The sequence below is a fragment of the Petaurus breviceps genome, unplaced genomic scaffold (genome assembly GCF_028583685.1).
Source record: "Petaurus breviceps papuanus isolate PSGF00001 unplaced genomic scaffold, PetGlider_PUasm1.0 90842, whole genome shotgun sequence".
NCBI lineage: Eukaryota > Metazoa > Chordata > Mammalia > Diprotodontia > Petauridae > Petaurus > Petaurus breviceps.
Window position 1 is genome coordinate 20,301,345 of NW_027187358.1, and position 24,396 is coordinate 20,325,740.

The window sequence follows — 24,396 nt, forward strand, 5'->3', positions numbered from 1 at the left end:
AGATCTTGATGGGGCAAAAGAATTCTCTCCTAATTTTTTGTTTCTACCTTTGTGGCAGGAATAATGTCCAACTCAGATTCACTATATAAGCTTAACTCTATAAACTCAACATAGGTAATATTAAGAATTATCAGGGTGCTTTTTAATGGTTATTTTTGAATTCCCAACCCCAAGTAGCTTTCAAACAAAAAGACTCAATGACCACTTGTCAGGCTGCATGGTATAGAGAAAAGAGTGATGGACTATGAGTCTAAAGCTCTACATTGAACATCTGGACCTGACATTTACTAGTTGCATTACCTTGGGCAAGTCATAACCCTGTCTGAGCTTCAGTTTCATCATCTATATTTTTGCTACCTCCCTTGTCAGAGCTGTTGTGAAGATCAAATGAGATAATGCATGTAAAGTGCCCTGAGCTCTATAAAAATGTTAGCTGTTGATTGATAGAGCTTTATAGAATGTACACATGCCGTGCATATGGTTGAGCCAGAGTCAGTAGAAACCAAAACATTTTCCATTCTGACTTAATGCCTCAAGATCAAAACCAAAGTTTTCACCTTCAGTTTATATAGGTTTACAGAGAATCCCCACTTGGAGAGAACCAAAGACACCGAATGATTTGCCTTAGGTGACACTGAAGGTCACACCAACATTAGCCAGCATTTCCTGTATAAAATGCTTTTTCCCCAATAAAAAATATTGTGATTGGTGCCTTCTTAAGAGGGAAACTGTTTAATTTTTCAAAAGAAAACATTGGTTTTGTTAGATATTTTCATAGGGACGCATGAAACAAATATATTCACTTATGCTATAAGAACATTTTAAGTTTCAAAGCACTGTACTATTTTCAGTGGAAGGAATACTAATCAAGGGAAACACATGCATTTATACAAACTATTCTCATAGTTAAGGCAATACTTCAATAATTTTTTTTAACAGAAGATTTTCTTTGCATAAAGTAATCCAATGGTGGGGAAAAAGGGACTATAATCATAAACTTAGAACTAGAAAAGACTTAATAGGTCATAAATAAGAAAACTGATAGATAACTAGGAAGGTTAAGTGAATTGCCCAAAGTCACACAAGTAGCAAGCAACAGAGCTGTGATTTGAACTCAGATCTTCTGAGACCAAACCAACATGCTTTCTAATACAAACACTGACTCCAATTTGTAAGAGAAGTAATATAGTGTTTAAGAGATTTAGTTTGAAATTGAGAAATTCCCATTAGGTTCTTCATCCAAGAGGATATGTAACCTTCCCAAGATCAAATGTTGGACACTTTTAATTGTTAGAAGGTTTTTTATTATATCGAGCTGAAGTTTGACTTAACTTTTACACAACTGGTCTTGGTTTTGTTTTTTGAAGATATTTGGTATGGCTTCTTTAAGATGCTATTCCCAGTATTTGTTAGTATTAGTGGCTTGTCTCTGAGATTATCTCCAATGTATAGCTCTTATTTAAACATGGTTGCCTGTATGTTGTGTTCCCCCTCCCCCGACTCCCCTCCCCAAATAGATTGTGACCTCACTGGAGACAGTGTTTGTTTGTTTTTTTTACTCTCTTTGTGTCCCTGTAGTACCGTCCCTGTACCTTGTTTCCTTGGTAGACCTCCTACATCATCTGCTCTGTAGGATAAACAACTGTTCCCGATATGATATAGTGATTATGAGACCTTCGCTGCCCTAGTTATCATCCTTTGCTTTCTAGTTTGTCAATGATTTTCCTAAAATGACACCCAGAACTAAATGTTAAATCCCAGTTGTGGTTTCACTAGTGTAGAATTAAACAGACCTAATACTAATACTTTTACTATTGCAGCCTTTAATGTCTGTCTCATACTTATATTGAACTTAAAATCAGCTAAAATTCTGTTTGTTTTTTTCTCATGCAATATTGTTAGGCTGACTGTCACCTATCACTTGTGCACTGATTTATTTTTTTAATCTAATTATAGGTCCTAAAATTTATACCTGTTGAATTTTATCTATTTTAGCTTTAGCCCAATGTTCTAGTTTGTCTAACTCTACCATTCCATGTATTTGATGTCCCTTGTGTCATCTCTAATCTTGATAAAAGAATGTCAATAAGGAACATGGTCCTGACAAAACCTTGCTTCACACCATTAGAGCTTTCCCTGCTGGTTGACCTTAATCTCTATTAATTAACATTTGAAAGTATGATTGTTCAGTTAAGGGTTACAGCCAATTTTGGTCTGTTGTCAAGAATTTAGTGCCTTGGGAATTAGCCTCTGTAATTACAGAGTTGGTATCCACACACCTCCTGACTTTTCAATGTGCATTTAGTTAGATATTCTGGATTAATGAAGTTTTTTTTTTAATAGCGAGTCCAGTAAAATATAAAATACAGTTAATTCTTCATAATTTGGGAGTTGGCTTTAGTTCACTGGTCTTCTAAATCCCTTAGTTTTTCTCCTCCCTCTATTAGAAAACCTTCAGTCTCTTTCCATTCTTACACTGGCATTTAAGACCCTCTGTATCTATCTCTAGCTTTCTTTTCTAGCCATATTTCAGTCACTCCCCTTCCCATCTTCTTTATTCCAGCCAAATTTGTGTACTCAATCACAGTCTTTTCTTGTCCTGCCAGTTTTCATCTCTGTGCCTCTGCTGGCATTGGTTCCTCTATCTGAAATGAATTCTTCTCCTTTATCCTCCTCCCCATCCATATATGTTGATTTCCCTCCTTTTTTTGAAGGTCCAACTTAGATGCCGCTTTTCTATAAAATCTTTTTCCTCTGCAAAGAAAATGATTTTTTTTTCCCATTCTGATTTTCCATAGCACTCTTTTGGTTTCGACATTTACTTCCTACATTCTGCTATGCCTTGTGTTCTAGTTATTTGTGAACATACCTGGTTCTCCTTCCCATCCTCCCTCCTCCAATCATATTGTAAGCTCTTGGAGAGCAAGGATTGTACCTTATTTAGCTTTACATTCTCAGCATCTAGCACCAGGTCTTACACAAGGTAGGGACAATGGTTTGGCGTCAGAAGGCTATTATCTGATCCAAGAGGATACCTGATCAATAAGAAGTTGAGAAGATGGGTCGCATCCTACCTAGTGACTGTAACAACCAAGCCCACTGTTATCCCTCAACACTTCCCATACTCCATCCCTCTTTTCACTGTACAAGTCCCAATTTCCTTCCTTTTGGACCAGGAATCCAGCTGTCAGATAGTTATAATCCAAGTATTAGCCCAATATCCACAGTGACAGCTTGGCAGGTACCTCTGGGAACATTCTGCCTCCACCCTCACCCAAACATACCCACCACCTGTCCCCCAGTTTACCTTGTGGCTTTGGCAGGGCCCTTCAGAGAACAGGCTATATAACCCTGGGGTAGTGGCAAGTGAGTAAGAGCCCTTTTGAGCAGGATAAAAGGATTCAAATAGGAAGAATAGATATTTGCAATATGTATTGCAGATGTACTACATTATCTTTTTCTTCCAACTTTCTCCTCTCATGGTCTTCCCTCTTTCTGTAGCAGGCACTGACATCCTGCCAAACACTCAGGTTATTTCAGCTCCTCACTCTCCCTTACACCATGTAATCAGTCAGTAAGCTTTTATTGTCTATTTTGTGTCAGATGCTGTGCAAAGTGCTAGAGATTCCAAGAGAGGCAAATAGTCCCTGCCCTCAGGGAGCTCACAGTCTAACCTGGAAGACAACTTATAAACAACCACATACAAACAAGATCTATCCAGATTAAATTGGAAATAACAAAGAGAAGATGCTAGAATCAAGGGGGAGGAGGGTCAAGAAAGGCTTCACACAGAAGGAAGGATTTTAATTGGAACTTTAAAAATGTCAAGAAAGCCAGGAGGCAGAGATGAGAAGGGAGAGCATTCTAGGCATAGGAATCAGTCAGTGAAAGTACTCAGTGCAGAGATGGAGTGTCTTTTTTGTTGAACAGCAAAGAAGCAAATGTCACTAGATCAAAGAGTATATGGGAGGTGAGGAAAGTGTAAAGTCTAACAAGTCTGGAAAGGTAGTAATGGCCAGATTTTACCCAATGTTGTCCTTTCTACCTCTGCATCTCTTCCATCAGTGTCCTCTCTATTCAATACTTCATATCTTTATTACCTCTTTTATACAATAGTTTGCTAATGGGTTTCCCTGTCTCAAGTCTTTCCTTTCTCCAATCCATTCTCCACACAGCTGCCAAAGTGATTTTCCTAAAGCAAATATCTGATCATGTCCTTTTCCTATTCAGCAAGTTCAGTGGTTCCCTATTGACCCTAGGATGAAATATTAGTTCATCTTAATTTCATGATGTTTTATATAAGCTAGCAGTATACTGAGCTCATGCATTTAGAGGGAGGGTCACCCCTCAGAGCACTAGGGATACCCACAAAGGGTTGAGGTGTCTTTAATGTTACTTCTCTGAGCCCTTCTGCCATGTTCCCCACATAGACACAGTAAACTGTTATTCTCCAATAATTAATATCTCAGGTTCATTTAACCAATTAGCATCAATTAGCTTTTGCAAACGGGGTGTTTACTTCTAAGGTATAGCAAGGAAATAAGTACAAACACCTTCCATTACCCCCAACCATCTGAGGGAAGGGAACGCTCTCCTCTATACCACTTCAGTTTCAGGGGAAGAATCAGCCCTGACTTAACACAGTTTTTACATTGCATTTCTTCTACCATGTTCACTTCCAAATGAGGCATGGCTGATGGATAGATGAATCAGCATCTCTGCTATTGCTGCACTGAACCCCAAAGGTTTGTCCTCAGAGTCTTCTTTTTGGACTGATTGGCCACAAAACCCAGTAGGGACTTTGGTCCTGGACCTCCTTATCGCTCACTTCCTTGACCTTTCAAAGCTCATAACATCACAGCCATCTCCAACCTCCTTTTCCAAGTACAGACACAACAGAGATAGAAGCAATAACAGCAGAGCTATGTATGTGTTCATGGGTCACACAGTGATGGCCTTGGTGGGGAAATAGAAGTCCAAGTTTCTCTTCCCATTAACAAATTTAGTCCTTATCTCCTCACTTGAGCATGCCAGGCAGGAAGAAGACAAACCAAGGGATAGGCCCTTGTTGACTAGTGTCTTTTGAATGAAACCCAATTCCTGCTTCTTAGGCAGTCAAAGAGGCTTCTAGTCACCTTGTAGTTAGTGAACTGGTACCAGTTACAGAACATCTATACATTTTTCAAAATCCATGTAGGAACTGCATTCAGTAATTTAGTGATTTATTCAGCACTTGCTGTGTGCCAGACATTGTACTAAGTCCTGAGGATACAGTTTATAATCTACTGGCATCAGCCAAGTATTCTGAGAATGCTTATGACAATAGGGCTCAATAGTCCAGTCTTCCATTCCATGTACATAACAGTACATTTATAAATTGTTTGTTTGTTCAGTTGTTTGGGGTTTCCTTGGCAAAGATCCTGGAGTAGTTTGCCATTTCCTTCTCTAGCTCATTTTATAGAGGAGGAACTGAGGCAAAGAGTGTTAAGTGGTTTGCCATGGGTCACACAGCTTGGAAGTGTCTGAGGCCAAATTTGAACTCATGAAGATGAGTCTTCATGATTCCAAGCTGCCCTCATTTATAAATGGATAGTTATAGTATATATAATGTTTATAATTTATAAATAAATATATACTATTGGGGGAATTTACGTCTATTATCCATATTCCCTAAGATCACATGAAATCAAAAGATGGCTGAACATGAACAGCTACTTCCCTATACTTTATAGTTAATATGATTAGAAAACCTTTCTTAATTATCTGTTCATCTGATTTGGGCTTTGACTTTTTTTTTTTTTTTTGCTTTTTGGAGGGGGAAGGCAAGGCAGTTAGGGTTAAGTGACTTGCCCAAGGTCACATGGCTAGTAAGTGTTAAGTGTCAGGCCAGATTTGACCTCAGGTCCTCCTGACTCCAAGGCTGGTGCTCTATTAACTGTACTACCTAGCCGTCCTGGCCTTTGACTCTTAATGGCACAAAGGATAACTTTGAGTTGATTCATATTCTACTCAGAATTCAAGAAGTAGATGATAAGCCTCTGATTTTCACTTTCAACTACAGCCATGAGAGAGATTAATTCTTTGGAAGTGCATTCAATTTCCATACTATCCAGCTCATTCTTCATCATCACTGCAGCCAGTTTTTATACAGGAAGCATCTAAATGCTTTGAAAGATTTTGGGGGTAAGGAAAGCAAAGCCTATATCATTGTTGTCTTGTAGGCATTTTTGAAAAGAGGATGTTGGTATATTAATACATTTTAAGTAGAAGAATAGATGTCTTTCATCTTGTACTTAATCAAGAAAACTTTAGAAATACTCCATTATAAGAATGTGCATTCCTCTTTTATATAAGAAACTTTTAAAAAATCCCTCCAAAAGTAATTTAAAATTTCAGATTGAATTGGTTCTGTTGCACAAATGTTAGAATTTTTTTACTTTGTTTTAAAAATAATATGCTGAAACAACCAAAAAAAAAAAAGATGCTGATTTTCTTTGCTGTGAAACCTGATTGAAAGCCTGATTGCTTAATAACAAGAGCTGAAATCAACTGTTTTCCTGTTGAGGTTGAGGAAGAAGCCAGGCAAATTCTAATCTCAGGTTTTCCATGACATGGCCTCAAAATTCCCAGTCCCTCTGTGCATTTACTTTCTTTTTCTATAAAATAAGTAGGCTAGAATGGGGGTGTGGTGAGGGGAGGATAGAGTCTGGATAAAGATATTTTCTCCATTTTGGATATCCAAGCAATTATGGTAGCTTAGGCTACATAAAGCATAGTACTAATTAAATCAAAGATTGATTCTAGCATGGGCCATTTATCTACACACACACACACACACACACACACACACACACACACACATACACTCTGCATACTACATAAAGCCCATCCCACCAACAAGTTGTTTTTTATATGTACATGCTAATAGTCACAAAGAAGACTGAGAAAGTATGACTATTTGAATGCAAACAATGAGTCCCCATTCCAGGAAAAACCAAGTCAGGGTACATATAGCAAGCATTACTGGCTATGGGGCAGCAGTATCTTCATTTTCCTTCATATGAAAGACCACATACAATTGCTTATCTTGGAAAGAGTTGTTTAGGGTAGGTTTTGACTTTGGAAAAAGGGCCTATGCAAATGCATCATGTCATTATTATAATTCTTGTTTTCTTTTTACCATCACACAGATAAAGATTTTCCAGTAATAATAAGGAATGCTTTTCTCTTCCTTAATTAAAAAAATGTCAATGATGTTTTAAAAACCATGAATAATTTTTATCTGAATCTTCTGGGAATCCAAAATTATGCTAAATTTACTTTCATTACCTTGATATAAGGTTTTTGATGATAGTCATGACTAATATCACTCAGCTTTTATGCAAAATTGAACGTGTTTTTATTTTTTAAGATGATGAGGTTTTAACAAGTCATAAGACCTGCTGAGATGAGGTGATTGTTCTTGAAAGGTAATGATTCTTCCTTGACAAGTCTCTCAAGTTCAGCTTCCTATTGCTTTGAAAAGGTTCAGATTTTTGGATTCATTTTGAAAAATATCAACCCATGTCTAGTGTTGTTATAGCTTGTCCCTCAAGTGTTAACTCAAGCAATGGAAACTGTTTGAACTGCCATTCAGAGGCAGGTTATGTCTCTAGATTTAAATTTCTGGGTAATACTTTGAGTAACATGAGACAGCCCAGAGATTAGTACATTTATAAGGGGAAATGAATTATTTAAAAGTAAATATTTCACATTCGAAATAAATACAAATGTTATGAAGCAAAACCAGATGTGATTATGAGAAAATTATGGTGAAGGTTCTCTTTATGCCTATATAAATATGACCCCATATTTATTTAACAGGCAGTTGTTGAAAATGAATTTCTTAGAGGCATTCCTCCTTTGCTAAAGGTCTGGATTAAAAGCTGCTTGCCATTTATCCTGGTATGAAAATTCATTGTCTCCCCCAAATCCAACCCACCCCTAAATTCTTTATCAATGGAATATTTTATAGGTTTTTTTTTTCATTTTATCTGCATGTCATAGTTTTATATATTCCTATAGTAAATTATATTTTCAACTGTGATAATATCCCTTTTTTTCTTTAAATACTCATAAACAACTTTTTTTTTTGCTTTTTTTGGAGGGGGGAAAGCAGGGCAATTGGGCTTAAGTGACTTGTCCAAGGTCACATGGCTATTAAGGGTTAAGTGTCTGGGGCTGGTTTTGAATTCAGGTCCTCCTAACTCCAGGGCCAGGCCAGTGCTCTATTCACTGTGCTCTATTCTCCTAACTGCCCCTCATAAACAACTTTTAAAATGGGCAGATTAGGGGCGGCCAGGTAGCACTGCAAGTAATAGCACCGGCCCCAGTGTCGGGATGACCTGGGGATCGAATCCGGGCTCAGACACTTAGCACCCACCCAGAAACACCTAGCCACGTAACCTTGAGCAAGTTACTTAACTCCAATTGCTTAGGGGGCAGCCAGGTTGCTCAGCGAGTAAGAGCACAGGCCCCAGCGTCGGGATGACCTGGGAATCAAATCCGGGCTCAGATACTTAACACCACACCCAGAAATAACTGGCTGTGTAACCTTGAGCAAGTTTCTTAACCCCAATTGCTTTAAAAAAAAAAAAAAAAGGGCAGATTATGTAACATTAATCTTCTTTGGACAGATACAGAAACAAAGAATTCTTCTCCTGGACATGTTTAAGAGACCAGTTTTAGTCTATGTGTATGCACCAATTTCATTCAATTTCTACATTTAAAGTACAGTATTACTGTGCTACCCTAGTAGGGCACATGAAACTGTCTTTTGCAACTTCACAAAGAATGAGGCAATGAAATGCTAAACATAGCTCAAGATTGACATTTTGGCAGCAACACTGACAGAATTAAAATTTCTTGTAAAAGAGAACAGTCTGGGAATGATATTTGGGTCCCCTGTGATCATAAATGAGTGAGAGACTCCCATGTGGGCTACCAAAGACCTTTAGCAGTGCTAGGTCTGTCTTGAGTTAGCTTTTTGCTTTAAAGTCGGTCTCCTTTATAAATGGAGGTGAAATCAAGGGATTGCTTTTTTTTTTTTTTTTTTTTTTTGCTTTTTGAGGGCAATTGGGGTTAACTAACTTGCCCAAGGTCACATGGCTATTTTTTGTGTTAAGTATCTGAGGCCAGATCTGAACACAGGTCCTTCTGACTCCAGGGCCGGCGCTCTATTCACTGCATCACCTAGCTGCCCCAATATATATCTATATCTATATATCTATATATATATATCTATATATGTATATAGATATATGTACACACACATATGTATATGTATATAAATATTTGCTTTTTGGAGGGGGGAAGGTAGGGCAATTGGGGTTAAGTGACTTGTCCAAGGTCACACGGCTAGTTTTGTATTCAGTGTCTGAGGCCGGATTTGAATTCAGGTCTTCCTGACTCCAGGGCTGGTGTTCTATTCACTGCACCACCTAGCCTCCCCCAAGGGATTGCTTTTAACTGTGAAGACAGTCATCCATTTAATGGTGAATGGCATTTAAGCATTTAGCTCTGGCTAATTTAATTAGATAAGACTTATAAATTAAACCATCAGCTAGTTGACTTTTTTTTCCCTTATAGACTTAACCTTCACAGACTGCAGGACACAAATTCACACCTAAAGTTCACAGACGTACAAGCTTACAGATTGGCTTTTTTGTTATTGTTGCCTTACATCATTTTAAAAGTGCATTATAGAATATAGAACTGTGAGATGGTAGAAGTAGAAAGAACCTTAGTAGGTCTAGTAAAACCATTTCATTTTAGGTGAATAAAATAGAAGCTCAGAGAAGTTAAAATGATTATCTAAACTATAAGATATGTGGTACTTTGGTGAGGGAAAAGGCAAAACAGTGTATCTTTTCTTGGGTAAATTCCACCAATATGCATAAATGTGCATCACTTGACAGTATGGGGTTTGTCAAAAGAGTTCATGCTTCTTTTTGCCTCAGTTTGTAACAGTTTAGTCCTATGATTCACACTTACTCATGATTTCCATTTATTGTTGAGTCATGTTTGACTCTCTATGACCCCATTTGGGGTCTTCTTGGTAAATACTGGAGTGGTTTGCCATTTCCTTCTCCAGCTCATTTTATAGATGAATTGAGCCAAAGAGGATTAAGTGACTGGCCCAGGGTCACAGAGCTAGTAAGTGTCTGAGGCCAGATTTGGACTCAGGAAGATGAGCTTTCCTGACTCCAGGCTCAGCACTGTATCCACTGTGCCACCTAGCTGTCCCAATGATTTCCATATGTGACTAAAATTGTAAGGTAGCATGGAATCATAGCTCATTGCCTTGCACACAGTAGCCACTTAGTAAATGGTTGCTGAATTTAATTGCCCTGTTTTTATTTCCCCAACAGATATTTTTTTCCTTTAGTTTAGAAATTTATTCTAGGTCATGCTATACTGTGCTATACTGAACTTGTGTTTGCCATGATAAGTGTAAAAAAGAATGTTATTTCAAAATTCTATGTAGTGCAATTCAGTGAATTTCATCAACCATTAAGAGCCTACTACACATGTGTTTAAGGTATTGTGCTGGGGAGGGAGGAAGGGAAAGGGAGAGTGTGTGTCCTGAGTCCCAAGTTCCTGCCTTTAGGGAGCTTATGTTCTATTAAGATGCAACATGAACATATATAGATACCACATATAAGCAAAGTAATTTCAAGAGGGGACAAAGTGCTAATAACTGGATGGTGAAAGACTAGAGGTAAAGGAAGATCTTTTGTAGAGTATAACTAAGCTAAGCTTTGAAGGATGCTAACAATTCTACAAAGTAGGAATGGGAGAGAGTGTAGTCCAAACCAGAGGGACCCCTTTACAAAGGTGTGGGAACATGAGAAAGAATGGCATTTGTAGGGAAGTGTAAGCAGATCACTTTGACCTGGAATGGGGAGCAGAGGGAATGTGTATAGAGGAGTAATATGAAATAATATTTAGAAAACAAATAGTTTTCATTATTTTTCATACTGCTTGGTTTTTCTTTTTGAAATTTGCTTCCTTTTCAGTAAAAGTTATTTTTGCTGTTTAGGAAGGGGTAGAAACTGATTTTAATTTACTCTATTAAAGAAAAACAAAGTAAAATAAGAAACCACACAAAAAACTTGTCCCTGGAGTATTTGCTGTTTATAAAGTTAAGAGTAAAGTTTGTAACAGTTTCTTTTACTGTTGGAGCAGAAATGTGATATAAGAATATTTAGGAAAGAAAGTTTATAGTATTGGGCTATTTTAATCTTTGAATGTAACCACATAACCAAGAATAAAACAAAACAAAACCTTTCATAGATTTGCCACCCACACCCTAAAGGAAGCATCCAATTTATTGTTTAATAGATACATGGGGAGGCATTCACTGTAAAATATTTTCTTGCAAGGTCCAAGGCAAGATGAACAGAAATTTACATGGATATGAGTCATTAAGAATCAAGAAATATCAGAGATGAAAGGAACCAGAAAAGTAAAATCTAGTCTTCTCCCTCCCAAACTCTATTTACAGATGAGGAAACAGACCTAGAGGGATGAAGTGACCCATCAGAGGTTACACAGCTAAGAGATATCAGAGTCAGGGATTCCAACCTAAGTTTTCTAATTTGAAAACCAGTTTTTTTTTTTTGTTTTTTGTTTTTGTTTACCATCACCATGCTGTGTTCTAATTCTTCAGCTTGAAGAAATGGGTTATTTATGTAACAGTCCAAGACTAAGGCAACATTTTCCCCCGTCTTCTTTTACTTAATGGAGATGAGCTTGCCTCTTTTGAGCTAGATGAAATGGAGTGGGACTTGGTGAGCCTTGTCCCTGGGGAGGTGAGAAGTTGCTGTCCTCTCAGTAATAGCCTGAGGAGATGACTAATATGTGTTATAGGACTTTGGGTCTGTAATAAAAGGTTCTATCACAATATCAATAGGCATTTGAGGTTTCAGAATCATCTCTACCTCTCAAATAGAAAATATTCTCAAGATTCGATATTTATGGTAAAAGTTTCTAACTGATGTCATATCTATAATTGTGTGACTTGGGCAAGCTATTGTCTCTATGCCTAAGTCTGCTTATTTGTAATAATGAGGGGGTTGGACTAGAGGATGATCTCCAGGGCTCCTTCCAGCTCTCACAATCCATTATCCTATGAACTTTCTATACAGCTGTACCTTTACTTAGCAGATGTATCCTAAATGTTGAGTATAAATGGAATCCTCTTCTTAGTGAAATAGAAGGGCTTACTGTTTAAAGTAATCCTTTTGTTTTTTAAGTGAACAATCCTTTTGTAGATTGTGAAAATGTGGATTTTTATGTTAGCTTCTCTTAAAGCCAAGATGTACTTGGACAAGATCTTTACAGATACATTTTGTCGTTTTGTAAACTGAAACTTCACAACAAGAAGGGTCAGAATTTTAGTCTGTTTAAAGGAAATGAACTTGAACAATAGCAGTACTGTAGTCCCTAGTCACATGTAGGTCATAGTACACTTCTTAAGCACATGCTGTGATTACAAATTCTGTTACCTACTGAAATTTCTTCTGTTTTCTAATATTTTATACATGGAAAGACTTTGTGGTTTAGTGGTTAGCATGACAACTCCGGAGTCAGGAAGTCACCAGCTCAAATTGTGCCTTTGACACATACCAATAGTTTTTCTATGGGCAAGTCATTTAAATTCTCATTACTCTGACTAGCTCTCTAAGAATGAGAGCCTAGTTGGCCAGTCTGTATTGGTGGAAGGAAAATCTAAATCAGGAATGTCCCATATTGAATGAATTCACAGGTCTAGAATTTTCTTTTCTTTTTTTCCTTTTTGGAGGGGGGAAGGCAGGGCAAAATGGGGTTAAGTGACTTGCCCAAAGTCACATGGCTAGTAAGTGTTAAGTGTCTGAGGCTGGATTTGAACTCAAGTCCTCCTGACCTCAGGGCTGTGCTCTATTCACTTTTCCACCTAGCCATCCCAGTCTGGAATTAAAAAAAAATTATGCATGACCTAGGAATGTGGCAGCAAGCAAATGTTAAACAGTATAATTATTTCCTGCTTCCCATTTCCTAAAAAGTTGAATAGATTGGGACTCAGATTTCTGACTGAAGTTGGGTCCTTTTGTGATAAAGAGAAGACTTTGATTAAGATAGCAAGCCAGCAGCCAAGTACATATATCCTCCCAGCTTTTATGAGTAGAATGTGAGGATTTTAAGTGTTAGTAGAACATTTGGGACTGTGAATTCTGTGAAGTTGTTAGCATATGGTTTCCCTCCTCAGAAAGGACCAACAGAGTTGGTCACCTTCATCTTAATCTCTTGCCAGCTTCTGAAGGGAACTGAATATCCAAGGCAAGACACTTGACTTCCCTGGACCTCCATTTCCTCGTGTTTAAAATGAGGGGGTTGGACTAGGTGGCCTTCCTTCCAACTCTAAGTCTATGAGCATACAATCAAGACATGTCTTTTTTATTAAAAAAAAAAATCCCACATTCAGGAGAGGGAAAGATAGACCAATTTTTATACTCCATTTAGTTTTGTCTTTCCATTGTCATTCTCTCTCTGAGTCCTTCCCTATCTCTAGCTTAGCCAAAACAAGGCGTTTAAATAACAAAGCTAAAATAAACTTAAAAAAAAAACACAAAGTAAAACTAGGTTTTAAAAACCTTTTTGGAAACAAGCATACCAGGTATATGTCTGTACCTGTATGGTTTCCTCTTGTAAGAATATAAATTCCCTGGAAACAGAAAAACATGTCTTTTTTAGTTCCCTAGAACATCTAGCAGAGTGCATTCTCTGATACAGGCAGTAGTAAATAGCTATGATTTGGGTGACATCTTGCTATTACTACTGTCCCAATATTGCTTGATCCTCTTGCCTATTTTCATGGCCCTACCTTTGGCTATGCTTTTTTAATAGTGATGTATCATGTTAATCATTCAGTAAAAGACAGATATATACATAAGGGATGGCTTGATGAAAATAGCATAGAGTTGTAGATCAGATAATTTGGAGAGCGGAAAGAAAAGACAAAAAGCTTGGTTTAATAGTAGAAAGAGCCATGGATTTGGAATAAGAAAACCTACCTTTAAATCTCAACTCTGTTAATTTGCCAATTCTATGACCCTGGGCAGCTCATTTAATTTTTCTAGGCCTCAGTTTCCTTACCTGTAAAATTAGGGAGTAAGACTAGATTGCCTCAGAGGTCCCTTTTAGTTCTAAATCTGTTTATCCTAACTAAGATTGCATTTTTGTGTTTACTGTTGCTGTGTCATGTATGGACTAAATAAAGATGGTGCATTTGATTTATGTGCCATTTTCAAAATGTGTCAGTCTGGTGGGGAGTTAGTGATTTTAGACTGGGAGTAACATGGTAGCCAGAGAAGATAGAACAGAATAATTTTTTTTTTTTAATGAATGGAAAAATACCAGTCAGGGCAACTTAGGTGGTACAGTGGATAGAGTGCCAGGCCTAGAGTCAGGACGACTTCTCTTCCTGAGTTTGAACCTGGCCTCAGACACTTACTGTGTGGTGCTGGACAAATCACTTTACCTTCCTTGCCTCATTTTCCTCATCTGTAAAATGAGCTGGAGAAGGAAATGGCAAACCACTCCAGTATCTTTGCCAAAAAAACCTCAAATAGGGTCGCAAAGAATCAGACATGACTGAAAAACAACTCAACAGTCAGTCAAAATACCAGTCAATTTCCTAATAGTTATGACTTAGTCACATTTTTGGCCACAGTTGCATAAATCTTTCTGCCTTGTTAGGCTAAGATTAAAATTGTGTCATCTACCTCTATCTTGGTCCATCTGTTTGAAGACATAAAATTAGTGTTGGCTTGTTGAAGCAGGAAACGATAATACTTTTTCATAATTCTTTATTCCTTTTGGAAAATGCGTGTTCAAAGAAAATGTGATTGAGCAAGAATGATAAAAATGGGCTTCTCAGCCTTTTGCAGTTTGCATTATGTTTGTCTTGATATTACCCTGTGTGCATAGTATGGTATAGATGGATGGGAAAGGAAGGAATAGAACCTTCATCTTCCAATTCTTCATCCAGGCACTTTCTACTACACTACATTGTTCTTTCCCTAAGCTCCCTGCTCCATAAGCTGCCTAGTCTACCATCGAATACTTTGACTCCTCATACCTAGAAACTATATTATCTAAGATTTCCAGTCACCGACATTCTTATGGCAGCAATCATGCCAAGCCATTTGGAGAGGAAGAAAATCAATCTGAAAGTTTTCCACATGATTCTTTTAAACTAACAGAAAGGTTTAGTATCATAAAGAAATGAGAATGGTCAGTGATTATTAAGTGAGTTATTTTGGTCAGGAGTGAAAGCGGAAACTTAGGTGGGAAAATGCCTTAATCTGGCTCAGCCAACCATTTGGGACATCTCAGCCACTGCAGAGGGGTATCTGGGAGAGCAGTTGGGTTAAGGAGCACTTTCTGTGGGTGTAGCATGGTCTGTTTTCCTCTATCACCAGGTGGCACCAAATAGCTGAAACAAATCACAGCAGCAGTTTTCTGTTGCTTTCATTTCAAATTGGGTTTGGCAGAGTTGCCCATGTTTGTCCAAGCCGGTTTGCTATTAGCCCTGAGTTTAAATATTTCTTTTAGTATATGTGGGTTTGGAGTCTCCTTTATTTGTTCTTGGCCATTGGGAAACGTGCCGTCAAAGAGACTGAACATCCTTGAGTTCAACTGGTGCATATAGATTGACTCACATATCTACCAGACTCAGGAGGAAGCCAAAGAAGCTAGAGTGGGAGGCCCTATCACTAACTACCAATGTGATTTGATAAGTCTTTTCACCTTTCTAGGTTTCAGGTTCCTTGTGCATGAAGTGAGGGGGTTGACCTAACGCATCTCTACTATCCATTTGACCTCTAAAAATACTCACTTGGTTTAAAATTAATTTCTCAATAAAACTAGGTTTGATTTCATTTGAAATTGATTGTCTGTACGTCCAGAATCCAGGACTGGGATTCTCCCCTGCCAATAAGCTGAGAAAGTACTGAAACCAGGCATTGAGTTTCTCTGACATGTTTGTAAGGAGGGAGGATAGCAGTAGGGATGTTGTGAGGAACTGTGTTAGTGTCAGCAGTGTGCCTGGAGGACGTGTGGGAGAGTAACCTTTAAACACAAAAAGACAAGGAGCCACATGTCTCTTGAACAGAAAGAAGCTGGGTGTGCTTATCTCACCAATTACATGTAATAAATTTAGGTACAGATCTTTTTTTAAGTATAATTGCTTTACTGAGGAAACACCAAATATGGTGCAACATGTCTAAATTTGAAATAATCTGCATTGTTTTATTTTTGGCAAGAAAGAAGAAAGCTAGATCTTTTTTACACATGTGACTTGTTGCTTTTTAAATTTATTTTCTTGCTTGTAGGAGAGAAATAGCTATCATTCATATAATACTTCAAGATTTTCAAAGTGTTTTATAAATATCTTCATTTTGTCCTTACAACACTGAGAGGTAGGCACTATTATCAGCCCTATTTTACAAACGAGGAAACTGAGGTGTTCAGAGGTTAAGTGACTTGCCCAGGGTCACAGAGCTAGCAAGAGGTCAGAATTGAACACAACTGGACTCCAAGTCCAATATTCTATTCATTGTACCACCTGTATGAAATGGTTAATTCCTTTCACAGTAACTGGAAGGAATAGCATATAGAAATGGTTATTTTGTTGTCTGCTGTCACTGTGGTGTAGTAGAAAAAGTACTGAACTAGACATTGTGGGGACCCAGGTTTGAGTGTCACTTCTAACTCTTTAAGACCTTGAGCAAATCATTTCTTGGTCTCAGTTTCCTCATCAATGGAATGCCCAAATAAGGGGGTGGTATGAAGTGATCTCTAAGTTTTTCCGAGCCCTAAATCAAATCTCCATTTGATAGATAAGAAAACTGTGATACAGAGACTGAATTACATCCTTAAGTCACTGGTAGAAAGGGACAAGGAGCCAGGTCTCTTTACTCCCAAGATAATGCTATTTCCCCACTCCATTTTGGTGCATTTTCACTAAATGAGAATCCAGGTAAATTCTCAGGGACAATGTCAAACAATCAGCTTTTCTAATAGAAGGAGCAAAAAATGTTCTTATTCTTTTACCTTGCAGGAGAAAAAACCAGTTTTCTTCTTTTGAGAGAGTTGGTCTGACATAGCAGATAGAAAATAAGCCTTAAGTCTAGAAAGACCTAGTGGCACAGTAGAGAGAGCACTGGAATTGGAATAAGAAAGTCCTGAGTTCACACTTCACAAACTTCCTGGCTGTGTGACCCTGAGCAAGTCACTTAACCTCTGTGTGCCTCAGTTTCCTCAACTGTAAAATGGGGATAATAACAGTGCCTATCTCTCAGGGTTATTGTGAGGATCAAATGAAATAATAACCTTAAATACTTAGCACAGAGCCTGGCATATAGTAGCTGCTTAAGAACTGCACGTTGTCTTCCCTTCTCTTGTGACCCTGGTCAAGTGGCCTAGATGGGCTTCTTCTAAAACTATAAATTGTAGAGAAGATGGCACTTCTTCATGGGAGTTCCCTATAGCAATGTAATCACAGGGCCAGTCCCTATCTTCTTCTTGTGATTATGTTGAACAACATATGTAGTACCCATTAAAGCTATTCATTTAGAATATTCACCAACACTTAGGTATTGTTCCATTATTTTATCCCAAGACCCCATTCTTTGATAAGCATTACCTCCACGAGAATGTTGATTCGACTTGGACCTCTGTGATGAAATTCAAGGTGTGTGGGAAATCCAACATATTATAATGCTGTTTACATGTGAGAACTAATAAATTAAGGAAAGCAGCCTTACTCAAAACAAATGATAAAAGAACAATGAACTGGGTGTCCCAACTCTGCGATTAACCAGCTGTCTTCAGGCAAATCATTTAACTTCTTGAGGCCTCCGTTTCTTTGCCTGTAAAATGTTGAAAAGTTTATCTCTCTGAGAGATTTCATTGTGACTTAGGAATTTCTTGCTTTCTCTGTGAAAAGCTAACTATATGTTGTTTTCCTCACAGACCTTTGTAAGGAGAAGCTGATGCCTAAGGGCAGTTGAGAAGGTTCAACATGACAACCACAGTAGCCACAGACTATGACAACATTGAGATCCAACAACAATACAGTGATGTCAACAACCGCTGGGACGTGGATGACTGGGACAATGAAAACAGCTCGGCAAGGCTGTTTGAGCGCTCTCGTATCAAGGCTCTAGCAGGTAGACACATCTCACCCCTCATGCCTCACCATAGCATAAGAAGGGAATGGAAGGGCGTCAAGTGCAGCTTTCTACCCAGGGCAGGGATCTTTATAGTTATGCAGTCAGGTGCATATTCTGATTTTTCTTAAACACTTTGACTAAGAGGGAGCTTAAAACCTCATTAAACAGCATATTTAGTTTTGGGGGAGCTTTAATCATCACTTGTGACCTCTTAACTGACAAAAACCAAAACAGATATGATTGAACTGCTGAGGTTGGGAAAGTCAATTGTCACCTATAAGTATACGTGTGTTTGTATGTGAATATATATAATGTTTCAAGAATCCATGTTTCATTGATTTTAATCAACACAGATCACCATTCATCACCTGGTGAGAAACTTCTCCTGGGGATAAGCTTTAGATTTTTTGCTGCTTGAAACCCTTCCAGCTTGATAGGGTCTTTTAGAGCTGGTGTTTGTTCACTTTGCCTTTGAGAACCCCAGGACATCCCTATGCTTCAAGGAAGCATTGATGCATTAGTTGTCAGTGAAAGATACATACTCACATGTACATATGTATAATGTGAGTAATTGTGACTACCTCCATCAGAAGATATTATGAAAAAGATCCCAAGCTGGCTGTTGCCCATAAATATAGCTACCACCCAGGCATTTTATATGATACATGATACTTGACAACTGTAAAGATGTCCCCTTGAGACCCAAGTAATATTTTTATTCTTATAATTTTATTATAAGAATTCTTATTATTTTTATATCTTTATATATAATATGAATTACATTATAATACATGTTACCAATCTTATATTCTCAGAAGTTTATCTTGGATAAAATAATATATTAAAGTATTCTGAAAATCAGAAAGTACAATATAAATACCAGCTGTTATTATTCAAGTAAATTCTTCATATAAAATTCTCATAAATATTTTAAGATTTTAATTTAATACTGTACTTTGTGTTCATTGAGCACAAAATTAAATGTAAACCAGTGTTTGATGTAAATGTAAAGTTAAATGTAAACCAAATTAGAATTTATCTGGAAATTGATGGTGTTTATATTCATACACTTTTTTTTTCACACTGAGAAGTCAAAATGAAATAAGGGGAATGTCACATATTTTGGGTATAAAAAGAGAAAGATTTTTGGTTTTCTCATGGAATCCTTCATTGTAACGTGTATATTATAGTCTTGGTTTAATCAGGTAAGTTTATTGTTAACAATGAAAACATTCTTCCTATCTTTTGTACAGATCTCAGCATATTAGATTGGAACTTGACCTTGAGAATGTTGGGTTTTTAGTGCCAGTGGATGAATGGACTTTCTTTGTCCATTTATGTACCATCAAAGAGTGACCCATTAATAAAAAACCTGGCACTACATTTTGTGACTGTTCCATTAATTATGAGGCCTCAATGGTGAATTATGATCCTGGGTGTGTCCATTGGAGGACTCTAAGACCTTTATACCTTTTTGAAATTTTTATTAAATCATTTGGAAAAACCTAGTTAATGATGGTCTGAAATATACCATTTTCCTAAACTTATTCATCTCCATTAGCCAAAGCAAGATCCCATTTATCATTTCTTTTTCAAAATATAATTTTACCAATTTGTAGGGCTGAAAAAAAGGGTCTTAGTAGTCCAACCCTCTACCCCCAAAGGGATTTCCACAATCTTTCTTCAAATCCCAGAGATTCCTTAGCTTCCTCTAGAAATCTAATATATTTTAATGTGTAACCTAGCAATGGCGTTGGCAATTGCAATATCTTGCTGAGTTCCTGGTAAAAATGAGATGATTCTAAGATCTTGAATGGCCAATGTCTTTAGAAGGTGGAATACTATAGTCTCTAGTTTAACAGAAATTCATTCCAACCTAGCATATATTTACTAAGCACCTACTATGTCCAAGACATACTGCTAGGAACTGGAATGAAATGATGAAAAAAAGGACGAGATCTCGCACTTGAGCTTACCATCTAACAGGGAGGGTAAAATGTGTGCTTGTGCCAGACTGTGATAAGAACAAAAGACAGGGTTAGACAAAGTATTATGAGAAACTTAAGAAAAGAGATATCACTTTCAGTGGAGGAGGATTTTCATGAGAAAGATCACATTAGCATCAGGCCTTGAATTAAGGGATTTTTTTGACAAGATGGAGATAGGGATACTAGAGGTTCTTTCCAGTCATGAGAGAAAGTAAGAAAAACTGTGGAACACATATTCCAGTTTGACTGGAATATGGAGTACCATGAAGTAAAGCTAGAAAAGTCAATTGGACCAGTCTCAGAAAGCCTTGAATGCTAGATTAAGGAGTGAATACTTAAGTTAGTAGACATTAAAGACTTTTTGTAGAGAGATGATGAGATCCCAAGAAAAGATTATTACACAAGGAGTTGTAACTATACCATGAATAGATGAAGGCTTCTTATTCCATGGTATTTTGAAAATACTGTTGGTGAATTAAAGAGAAGATACAAAATAACCCAAAGTTTCTAAATCTCTTCAGCATAGTTGGTAATTTTGCTTGACTGTTCTCTGGGACTGTTCTTTGAGTCCTGTGGACTTGTGATGAATATGACAAGTGACTACAAGCAGTTCCATATAAGGTCTTAAGTTGATTGGTTCAGGATTTTTCAGAAGAAAAATAAGAACCTTAGAGAATCCTTCCATCCAGCTGGGATAAGTTCTTTATAAGAAATAATTTCATATCTTATAAATCATCTAAAGAATCACTTTAGAGTTTGGGCATGATATGGAAGGTTATTTGGTATGGCAGGGAAGATAGAACCCTGGACCTCAAGTCAAAAAGATGTGGTTTTAATTCCTACTCTTGATATTAGTTCTATAAACATAAGCAAATAATTTAATCTCTTAAACCTCGGTTTCCTCATCTATAAAATAGGGATAACAGTATTTGTAGTACAGCCCCTCCCCCCCAAGTTGTTGAATGAATGCTTGAAGCATTTATTAAGTGCTTACTGTGAAGAATTGTGATGAGCTGGGGATATGACAGTCCCTCCTTTCAAGGAGTTGATATTCTAATTTTGACACTCAAATGAGAATGTATGTAAAGTAATTTTCCATTTCCTTAAAAACTGTGTAAATGTCCAATGTTGATGGTGTAGTGGATAAAAGGGGCTGGCCTGGGAAGTTAGATCTGGGCTCCAGTTCTGTCACTAGAACAAGCTTGCTGTGTGACCTTGGGTAGGTCACTTAACATCTCAGTGTCATAGCTAATTCTTGAAGTCTGAATTACAAAATGATTGGCAATCTTTGGCAATCTGAATTGACAAAGGCAGTTTCCTCATTGGGAGCTACCTATGCCAATGAAATCAAAGACTGAACCCCTTCCCCCCCCAAAAAAAAAAAAAGCTACTCTAATCTTTATGTTGAGAAGCTGAAAATGTCCCCTAGATACCAGGACTGTCTTCTGTGGAAGAAAAGAGTGGTTACTTCCTTTTTTAGTCCAGAAGTAAAATTATCTGTTATTGGTTATCCCTCTGTTGCAAGGACAAGCTCTAAAGAGTAAAAGCTCTAATTAGATCAGCAGAAACGAACATTTCTTGCTATCTTATAATTGTACAGCAAGGCCTTCTAAATATACTAGCAAAATTGGTTTCTATTGATTTTTTGGTCACTTTTTCACTTATTTTTTTCCCCTGTTTCCTTTATGAAATTATTTTTAGTCTAGTAGGATTTTGGTAACTCATAGGAGAGATGGCTTCTCTGTAACGGTGTAGAAAAAATCCCAATATTTTTGAAGTCAGAAATTAGTTTTAGATCAATTTTGAAAGGTCGTTTCTGTGGTCATAAAATGCACAGTTAGACACTATTAGCTACTTAGAAACTTTTGAGCTTGAAAAATAATCACTTTGATTCCTGTCTCTGCCAACTCACTCAAGTAGCCAGAAACATAAGTCTTAAGATTCATAATGGGGGACAGGAGAGTATGAGGTGGTGCATTGGTGGGAAGGAGTTCAAAGTCAGCCTACTCTCTGTTTCATAATCTGTTTCGTAAAAAAATAGGATATTAAATACTGGAATTTCCTCAAAGTGGGGAAAAATTTCATCTGATACTGTCCTTGAATGCTAAGGGCTAAAAACTGAGTAAAAACATGACCCATAGCATTATAGAGATCTTTTTCTAACTAAAACTAATACGGGGTGGGGGTGGGGGGAACAGGAGGAGAGAAAGACACACTAAAGTTGAATATGTTTGAGTAGCAAAGAGATTATGTCATGTTCATTCAACCTTGAGGCAGTATGCTGCTAAGTCATTTTTATGCATTCTGTAAATGATTTCCTGCACCCCATGGTAGCACAGCCACATTCCTGACCTCTGAACAAAATGCCACAGTTGTGTGGGACATACTGTGTTGGGGAAAGCAGCTTAGAATGCACTAGCTATTTGCTTATTAGAACTTCATTTGGAAAGAAAAGTATATAAAACTTTAATCTCTTAAGACATATCTAGAGCAAAAGTTTAAGGCCTGTTTAAATGACGTTTTTTTACGAATGTGGACTGTTTTCATTACAGGGTTAACACAGTAGAGTGGAAAAACTACTGGATGTCAGGGTTCAAATCCAGAATCTGCACTTACTACTTTATGGGACTAGATTTGCTCTGACTGGATAATATCCAAGGTCCTCCCCAGCTTTGAAATCTTATGATCCTATTTCCTGTGTTCACATTCTTTGTTTCTTCTTACCTTGGCTAAGTAATTTAATTTCTCTGAACTTCATTTCCCTAAGTTTGTAAATGAGAAAATGGGACTAGATGATATTTAAGGGATCTTCTTGCTGTAAATCCTCTGGTGTTATTTGATTGAAAAGAATATGTTTGAAATGGTCCACAGAGTTTTAAAAGCATTTTTTAAAAAAATATTTAACTCTATTCAAGTTAATTGTTTTAAGGGAATTTGTATAGCTGAATAATTTTATGTTCAAAATTCTAGGTAGAATATTTATTTTCCCCAGAAGAGATAGGTTTTAGAAGGGAGAATGTTAGTGGAAGAATTGGCATAACAAAAATCACTATAATTTAAAACAAAAGATAGCTTATAGGAGTTGTTGGTGATCAATACTTATGAGTTCTCATTTTGTCCTGGCTTTAGGGAGTGGCAAAAGCAATTGAAGATATTATGCCTGACCTTGAGAAGCTTATAGTGTTACAGGGAAGTCAAGAGAGACTGTACTGCCAGGAAAAAACTAAATAAGAATGCTTACAAGGTGTGCTGTCAGAGACAGGCCTAGGCTCTGGTCCAGCTCTGCCACTACCAACCTATTTGGTTAGGTATTCCACTTCACTTTTCTAGGCCTCTAAATAAAGGAGTAGGCCTAGGACTGGGTGGTTTCTAAAGTCTCTTCATGATCTAATTGTAATATTTATAATATGAATGTAAGTAATAGAGCTTTGGAGTGGGAGCATCTGGATTCGAATATTGGCCCTGCTGTTTATCTGTCTGACTGCTGGCAAGGTGATTAACTTCTCTAGGTCTCAGTTTCTACCTGGTTTCACATAGTTTTATATGAAAATAAATATTCTATCTCTATGTAGATAGATTAGGTAGATAAATAGATGTTTACATGGAATGCCAGAATGAAGTGCACAGACAAAATATATTGAAGTTGTTGAGCAAAGTTCTAAAGCATATGAAAATAAGAAATATGTATTTAAACATGTGCACACATACAGCTTAGCATGCCTTTGAAGATGGCCATTTAGATCAGTATTTTAGGACAATATTTAGTAAATTAGTGCAGTGACTTCATTTATATATCTGGCTTCTTTGAAAATACATTTTTCTTAGAGTTAAAACAAAAATTCTAAAAAGCTGTGGAAGCAGATCTAAAGATTTTGTCACATGCCAATTTAACCTCTACATATGTTTTAAGGAGTCACTAAATGGCTATTTTAAATACATGAATATTTAAATTCTAATGAATATTTAAACAGGATCGCAGGATTTTTGTTGTTACTGTTGTTATTCCTTTTAGACCCTGCCTTGAACACTGGATAAATGACTTGCAGCTTGATGCTGATGAATCTGGGCTTAAAAAAAATAAGCATCTTTTCCCTCTCTTAACTAGTCAGTTCAGTCAAGCATCTAAGGCATTTGTGTAAAGAGAATGAACT

General features: G+C 37.2%; 1 protein-coding gene across 4 annotated transcripts in view; it reads left to right on the forward strand.

Annotated features, from left to right (window-relative positions):
* Window positions 1–24,396, forward strand: part of SPTBN1 (spectrin beta, non-erythrocytic 1) — a 316,708-nt gene that overhangs the window by 95,025 nt on the left and 197,287 nt on the right. For all 4 annotated transcript variants that reach the window (XM_069071716.1, XM_069071713.1, XM_069071715.1 and 1 more), the window contains exon 2: window positions 18,058–18,254. In XM_069071716.1, coding sequence (XP_068927817.1) covers window positions 18,107–18,254 — 148 coding nt within the window. In that variant the 5' untranslated portion in view covers window positions 18,058–18,106. The remainder of the gene's footprint in view (window positions 1–18,057; window positions 18,255–24,396) is intronic.